Below are 8,676 nucleotides of genomic sequence, written 5' to 3'. Positions count from 1 at the left end.
GTTTACCCTTTTGAACCGACATTTCTAAAGTTTTAGCAGAATCACCTTTTAAGAGTTCATCATACTAAAGTTTCCTTGCAGTTCGTAATCGAGAAGTCAACACATTTCTATACTTTTTGTATTTTTGCATGTAACTCTCGAGTCATTAAATCTCGACTTTATTGATTTTGCATACAACTTCTGCTTAGTTTTGATTGACTTCTTAATAAGACATGGTTAACGGTTAATGGATATATATTTTTCCTTTTGATTTTTCTACTAATGGTGCATGTCCATCACAGATGGTTATAAACAGTTTCACATAATAAGAATCATTCACATCATCACACTCGTGATATGGCAAGGCCATTTTGAAATTTCATCTGAATGATAATTATAAGTTTTATTGTAGATAATTAGGATATCTTAATGTCACATACACATGATAGGTCTATCAATCATAATCAGGGAACGCGGGAATTATCGAGTGCCATCAAGAATTACTATCCGAGGTATGAAATTACAATCAAGCAATTCCCATTTCGGATTTTTCATCTCACTTCCACATATTCATCAAACGATCCACTTTCTCCAGGGCGAACTGATTTTCCGCCAAAATGACGGTTTCTAACGATAAAACTTTGCGATACGTTGTTTACACGTCTCGCTTTTGTCTTAAAGTAATTGAAGAGGGGGCTGAGATTTCTCTGGGTATGTTGATGCCGGCCTTGAAAGAACATCTTCAATCTTCTAGCGCCATGACAGGACTTCTGCTTTCATTGCACGTGTCTCTGTGGTATTTAACGGGTAAGCATAATGAATGTCGGCCGGTTGCCAACATGACCAATGGACCCTAAGAAAGATGATCATTGTTCAAGACTTTAATGAATGTCGTGCGCTTGATTCTGACAAAAAGTATGTAAAGTCATGCTTTGATTGCATCACGGCCACCGCAAGCTCGCCGCTAAAAAGGGCCTTCAGTACTAGTATGTTGCAGAAATGCAGAAATATATATGTGCAAAAGAAAACTTGCTGAAAATTATTGTGTAATGTATAATGTATATGCAGTGATAGCGTAAAATATGAAATTGTCAATATTATCAGCTGAAGTGAACTAAAAGAGAAACAACATTGATTTCAAAACTAAATACAAGGAATTATCCGATTTAGTGTATATAGGTATATATGAGTGCCTGCCATGCATCGTCACTGTATGTATGTAGTAATTAATTTCGTATAGTACTTTGTTATTGTCATAAAATTACTTTTGCTGCCCCTTATTTGGGTTTGAATTATGATACTTTTTCTGTAATCACACTCCATGCAGCGAGTAGAATGCGACATAATTTATGTAATAATTCGCGATTACATTGTTAGTGTATTGGAGGGCAATATAAATGTTCTCACCAACATGCACATATCAATCAGGTGTTGATGAGAAACATTATCATTCCTAATCAACCTGTTGTCCACACAAAACCTTTGTGGGTCAAATGACTCATTAGCTTGTCCGCAGTTGACCCCAGCCCAACCCCCTTGTAAAATAAGTTAGGGTCAAATGACAAATTAATTTAAGTCATATGACACACACATATATATATAAAATAATAAGTTAGTCCCGTAACGTGTCAAACAGCCACTGTGTGTCCTATGACTGTAAGACACGACACACTTACAAAAATCGCAATGGGCTGGGGCCGTGGAACGACTTTGAAGGGGGGGGGGGAGGGCTGAGCCAAAGGTGGAAGAGCTGACCATGCAAAAAGTCAAATTTAAATGGCTATTTTTAAATACGTTTTTGCACATTGTTTTGGAAAAAAGTGCCCCCCCCCGTTCCAAGGCCCCTGCAGTGCACTCACAATTTGTGTCATTTCATATAAAACTACGTTATGGGACACGTAAAGAGAAATTGAATATGTAATTTGACTAATTTTTCCTAGTAATATGACTCATATTTATCATAAAGAGGGTCACATAGGGAACAAATTGTAACTCACATAAGTGTGTCGCTTGACCTGTCAAACTTTTCTGTGTAGAGTCCATGGTTTGACGTCATTGCAGCTCTCAAGAAACATGAATATTTAGAGATATAATTTTTTAAGGCAATCGCACCCCTTACTCCTTATTGTACAGAAGGGTGTACAGAGAAAGAGGGGAAGAAAAGGAGGGAGGGATAGAGAGAGAGAGGGGGGGGGGGAGAGATTGGGAGAAAATGGTGCCCGATAATATAAATTCTACCTATATAAACCAGTCTCCCCCTTCTTTCCCAAAGATCGGACTGTCTGATTTATAACGTGTGAAATATTAATTTTGATTGTTTTAAAAGAATTGAATTGTCGCATGTGGAACACTGTGTTAATTATAAAATATTTTTTGTGGATTTCTGTTTTACAGCACCTCTTGCTAAAGTTTTGCTGACTCGTTGTGCAAACCAAAGAGCTCTGACTACAGTTTGTGGTTTGCTTACTGGACTGACAATGATAGGTACTGCATTTACCCAAAACATCTTCGTGTTTGGGGCCCTTTCAACTTCATCAGGTAAATAAATCACTGGCGTACAGATGGGGGCGCTCTTGCCCCCTCAATTTCTTACTACCAAGAAAAAAAAGAGTTAAGGGTAAAATATGATATTATTTTCCGAATATTATTTAAAAATCTATCACAAAATTTGTTGGTTTTTTTTTTGTTTTTTTGCTCGCTCGCTTCACTCGTTCCCAACTTGTTTTAAATTTTACGCTATACGCCAAATCTAGCCCCATCAAAATATTTGGCTAATTACGCCACTGAGGTAATTAGATCTATATGTTTACTCAACATGATTATATTAACCATCTGTCCCCGCTACCTCCCTCCCTCCGTCCCTCCCTCTTACTCTTGTCTCGGATCTCGCCATTCTCAACAATGGCAACAATAGCAAAAAGAACAATAACTCCAAACTGAGTGATTTTTAAAAACGAACTTCCTTTCTTCTTTGTAATAGTGTTATCACTTCTCTTTTCATACTGCAACTAAATTTGTAACTTTCTTATTCTAATTCAAAATTACCGAATGTATTATGCTCCAGAGGCGTAATGGGCCGAAGAATTTTGGTGGGGCCAGATATGGCGTATCATCCAAAATTTACGAACGAGCAAAAATATGATATTTTTATTTTAACGAGCGGAATGCCTCTGGCCGTCTCACCTGCATCACGCGGTTCAATATAGCAGCAGTGCTGACTTTGAAAATTACTCTAACTCGCACAAGATGTTTAGTGATACATGGTTACTCTTATGTCCACTCTTTATGAATTAGACCAATAAACTTACAGAGATATGATGGTTATTCAACAAAAAAACCCAACATGGCCAAAATTCATTGACCTTACATGACCTTTGACCTTGATCATGTGACCTGAAACTCGCACAGGATGTTCAGTGATACTTGATTACTCTTATGTACAAGTTTCATGAATCAGATCCATAAACTTTCAAAGTTATGATGGTAATTCAAAAGATACACCCAATTCGGCCAAAGTTCATTGACCTTTGACCTTGGTCATGTGACCTGAAATGCGCACAGGATGTTCAGTGATACTTGATTACTCTAATGTCCAAGTTTACGAACTAGACCAATAAACTTTAAAAGTTATGATGGTAATTCAACAGATACCCCCGATTCGGCCAAAGTTCATTGACCCTAAATGACCTTTGACCTTAATCATGAGACCTGAAACTTGCACAAAATGTTCAGTGATGCTTGATTACTATTATGTCCAAGTTTCATGAATCAGATCCATAAACTTTCAAAGTTATGATGGGAATTCAAAAACTTAACCTCAGGTTAAGATTTTGATGTTGATTCCTCCAACATGGTCTAAGTTCATTGACCCTAAATGACCTTTGACCTTGGTCATGTGACATGAAACTCTAATAGGATGTTCAGTAATACTTGATTAACCTTATGGCCAAGTTTCATGAACTAGGTCCATATACCTTCTAAGTTATGATGTCATTTCAAAAACTTAACCTCAGGTTAAGATTTGATGTTGACGCCGCCGCCGCCGTCGGAAAAGCGGCGCCTATAGTCTCACTCTGCTATGCAGGTGAGACAAAAATCATTAATTTTTAAAATAGATTTTGACACAATATTCAGAAAATAATGTATACCACCCTTCTATTCTTCCTTTTCTCTTTTTTTCCCTTTTTTTTGGGGGGGGGGCAAGCGCCCCAAGCACCATTATCTATACGCCACAGAGATACGCTCCTATCCGCTGTTCCTAATAAAAACTTACCAAATATTATGCAAATCTTTACCGTCATGGATGTACAGAGCTACGGAGCTTCCGATCACAGCGCATCATTATCTTCATTAATAACACCTGTGCAGGAAAACGATATTGATATAGGAGTGGCGAACATAGAAGAATGATAAAGAAATAGGCCTATGGGTTATCCAATTGCGGACATACACATTTTTTTCCCATTTGTTTCTCTACCTTGCATATTGAATAATTCTCTATGGAGAGCAACATGTGGGTGAATCATGGAAGATGAATTTGATGGATCGGATAAAAGTATAGAAAATATAGAAAAACAGAAGATTTTACAGGGAAATAATACTTGGTGAAAAATAAGATTTTGCAAGCAGAAATAATGCACCAAATAACAATGGTCTACCAGCGGACCCTGCTATTATTATTACCCCGGCTTTAGCTGAGCTGCCTAGGCGCTCAAGCATTCAAGGAATTTCTTCCTACCGGGTACCCATTCACCTCACCTGGGCTGAGTGCAGCACAATGTGGATAAATTTCTTGCTGAAGGAAATTACGCCATGACTGGGTTACCAATATTATAAGCAATAACCGATTCATAAGCAGGGCCCTGAGAACAGTTCTTTAACAAGGGGTGTTGGTTTAAATTTGGGAAGCAAAAATATAATGTAGGAAAAAAAGGTTTTCACTAAAAGACGTAGGTCATTTTGTTGACATTTCTGCTATTTAGCATACCTCCCAGATTTCCAGAGATGCTGCCCAAAGGTGCTGCCTATGGAGGATAACACACGCAGCACCTCCAGGTAAATTTTGGGGGGTGCTTCGGCACCCCAGCACCCCCGCTTCCCAGAGCCATGTTTATCGGGATGTAACCTTCTTACTGCTTGATTATGAAGCGGAATATTTCATTTGCTTTGATACTAGTTAGGGAGATGATGGGGATAAGGATCCAAATTCTATCCCTATAATTCAGTCCCTTTGAAAGACATCGACCAATAACCATTTTTACCACACTCTTCTATACCTCACCCAAAAATACATGTAGCATGCTAGTATAATGATTAGGACTTGCTTATCATGCTTATAATCTACCCTACTTCCCTACCACTCTCTCATGTCTTCTTCTTTATTATTATTTTATTCCAAATTCATCCCAGTATTTTCAATCCTCACAATTTCTTTCTCCCTATCACAAGTCATACTTTCAATATTTATTTCAATTTTGGCATTCCAATTCCCTTTCTTCCGTCTGCAGCAATCTGCGCATCGGTCTTGCATCGCCAAGCCCCTACGCTGTTGCATCGATACTTCCCAACAAACTTTACCTTCATCAGCATCTCCACCTTCTTTGGCGGAATCCTTGGTAGCCTGCTCATCCCTCTCATGATATCACTGAGTCTGATGGCATATGGTGTGGATGGGGCCCTCCTCATCCTGGGCGGGATATACCTGAACATGTTACCTGCTGGATATGCACTCATAGTGCCCAAAGATCAGCGGAAGTCCTCTGTACAGACTGGTACCAGTGGTCGTGATGATAGGCCTACCACCAATGGTGGATTCGCCAAGGACACAACACCGTTATTATCCAAACAACAGAAAGCCATTCCAGTAAGAAGAACTTCAAAATCCAGAGAGGACTCTATGAACAGTCGCCCAGATGGGCAGAACAGTATATCAGAGGGAAACTGCATACCCAGTGGATTTAAGAGTAATGACAGCACCATTGGCGAAATTAAGAGTGCTGAGGGGGATAATGATAGTGATGTGGGAGTTCATGTGCCTAATGAAACTTGCACTATTGAAAAGCATCACCTCTGTCATCTTGACAACATCGAAAACTGTAAGTCAGCAAGAAAGTCCTTAAACGGTGACATTAGCGAAGACCATCTGAACATTTCCTTACAGAGTGCGCCGGATCTGAAGGAAGTCAACGAGTCCTATCTCATCAGATTGATCAAGGACATCATCCACTTTGACTTTTTAGTTTTGAATCCAATCGTTTCTTGCACGCTCATTCCGAGTGTTGGAATACTCTTCTTTGTTTTCGGAGGATGGGATCTTTTTGAAGTGACTTATGGCATCTCACAGGGGCTCCAACACCGAACTGCAAACATCCTCCCTTTCGCTTCCACCATCGGCTGCGGTGTTTCCAGTGCTTTCCTGACTGTCCTGCTGAGATACAAACCCCAGTACTGCGTCTTCTTATTCTTCGTCTCCTCTTGCTGGCTGACTATTGGATTTTTCATTACGACGCTGTCACCATCTTTCTTTTACCTCCTGGTGATGTCGTTTGTCGTTGGTATCGGGGTCAATGGCGTCATTGTTACATGCGAAGGTGTCATCGATGTCGTTGTCAACCAAGAATGTTTTGCTGACGGGTCAACGCTCACCGACTTATCAATTGGTCTTGGACTTCTTCTTTCTGGTTTAGGTGCAGGTAAGGTACGACAATTTTTTTAATGAAATATACTGTTGGAAAAAAATGATGTTTTCAGTCTTGTGGAAGAAGGAGTCAAGTAGAGATGAACGGTTTCGTTTTCTCTTTGTCATAAAAACACAATTAAGGTGCCAAGTAAAAATGGCAGAGGTAATAATGGCAAAGGTAAAAATGGCAGAGGTTAAATGGTAGAGATAAAAAATGGCAGAGGTAAAAAATGGCAGAGATAATAATGACGGAGGTAATAATGGCAGATGTAAAAATGGCAGAGGCAAAAATGGTAGAGATAAAAATGACAGAGGTTTTCTTTCTTTTTTTTTTACCTATGCCATTTTTTTTTACCTCTGCCATTTTTACACCGAGCCAATATTTTGTGCATGTGATTTTGTCTAACTTGGATGTCTTTTTTATGGATTTCAAGAGTCTTAACGTTTTTTTTTCTCCTTTTTTTGTTTCTATCTAATGTGGTAGGTTACGTTCAAGATGCTTCAGGGAGCATGAAGGTTGTTTATTGGACGCTAGGAGGGATGAGCCTGGTAGCCTGCCTTCTGATGGCGGTCCTCATGTTTAAAGTGTTCTGCAGTATTTCTGAGAAAAAATGATTCTGTCTTTTTTGTATACTATATGGAGCTCCGGATTTGAAAACGAATTGGGACTAATGATACAAAGTTCCTAAAGATACTGAATTAAGGACTGTTATTTTGTGCCAAAAATTGAGAAAAAAATGGAAGTCCCTTAATTTCTTCAGGATGTTTAGACACCCTTCCCCCATAAAAAGGGAAAAAAATGTTCTATAAAAATGTTTTTTTTTTCTTTTTTAAAATCAAATCCCACTATTCCTTAGCGATTTTCTGACAGACAATAGCAATATGGGCCAGTTTTCACAAAGAAGATGTATACCCAGTGGATATTTTTGACATTATCATCAGGCGCAGGTGACTGAACAGGGGAATGGACGACTGTGTATTCCTCGAATATTCCAGGGGTTGTCCATACCCCCAACGCTTCCAGTCGTATGTAGGAGCGTGCCATTTTAGGGCTTAACTGAAATACTAAGCATGATTTTGATTTATTTTCACCTGTCGAAATAAATATGAAATATATATTTATGAAAATAAAATAAATATTCCTCGAATATTCCAGGGGTTATCCATACCCCCAACGCTTCCAGTCGTATGTAGGAGCGTGCCATTATACAGTGCGTATCAAAAAAAAGTTTACACTTTGAAAAAAGCCATGGGAATTTGATTTGATTTGATTTATTTATTTATTTTCCGTTTCACAATAATATAATGAACATAGCAATAATATAATAAACATAACAAAACAAGGTCGAAAATACTACGAAATATAATATGTATACATAAATAATCATAAATTTAAAGAACACAATTGAGTAAATAAATTTATCTGAAATGACATTTGTATTTGAAAGTAAAACGGAGGGACTTGCCGAAAAAAGCAAAGCTTGTACAGGAGGCAAGCCCCTAACTTAGTTTCAATATAAAACTACAACAAATAAATATTGGTTCGTAATAATAAATTTGTTTAAAAATAAATACAATTTTTGTGCACTTGAAAAAACGTAACTGATGGGTCATGTAAAGAAATATTTACGTTATACAATATTTTAAGAGAGGGGAGGTGAGGGGGGGGGCAGAAGGGACAGAGCAGTGCAATACACTAAGTAGAAAAGAAAGATGGCAGGCAGCAGGAGCAGGTACTTGGCTAATTGCAGTTTTAAGAAGAAAAAAGAATGTAAAACAAATAATATACATGACTATATGTATATAATATAAACATATATACATAAAAGTTGAGTATAATTAAATTAGTTATTTTAGTTATTCAGCTTGACCTGTTTGCGACGAATATTTCAGAATTAATATTTTCAGTTTGCGTTTAAAAATATTTACATTAGGGGATTCTTTGAAATCTTGAGGCAGAGAGTTCCAGTAGGCAGGCCCGGAGAAGACAAACGAGTTTTTTGCAAATAAAGTTCTTG

At 38.0% G+C, this 8,676-nt stretch overlaps 1 protein-coding gene across 1 annotated transcript; it reads left to right on the top strand.

The window, feature by feature from the left end:
• The first annotated feature begins 2,377 nt into the window (after positions 1–2,377).
• LOC121414744 lies at positions 2,378–7,451 on the top strand. Its single transcript, XM_041607808.1, has 3 exons — positions 2,378–2,517; positions 5,487–6,671; positions 7,143–7,451. Exons 1-3 carry the CDS (start codon positions 2,457–2,459, stop codon positions 7,271–7,273), a joined length of 1,377 nt encoding a protein of 458 aa, XP_041463742.1. The 5' UTR covers positions 2,378–2,456; the 3' UTR covers positions 7,274–7,451.
• Positions 7,452–8,676: the final 1,225 nt, after the last annotated feature.

Source organism: Lytechinus variegatus, chromosome 5 (assembly GCF_018143015.1).
Source record: "Lytechinus variegatus isolate NC3 chromosome 5, Lvar_3.0, whole genome shotgun sequence".
Taxonomy (NCBI): domain Eukaryota; kingdom Metazoa; phylum Echinodermata; class Echinoidea; order Temnopleuroida; family Toxopneustidae; genus Lytechinus; species Lytechinus variegatus.
This window is presented reverse-complemented; position numbering and strand designations above follow the sequence as displayed.

Coding starts and splice junctions, on each gene's coding strand:
- LOC121414744 (XM_041607808.1), top strand. CDS start 2,457: ATGATAGGTACTGCATTTACCCAAAACATCTTCGTGTTTGGGGCCCTT. Junction 2,518..5,486: donor GGCCCTTTCAACTTCATCAG/GTAAATAAATCA, acceptor TTCCGTCTGCAG/CAATCTGCGCATCGGTCTTG. Junction 6,672..7,142: donor TCTTTCTGGTTTAGGTGCAG/GTAAGGTACGAC, acceptor CTAATGTGGTAG/GTTACGTTCAAGATGCTTCA.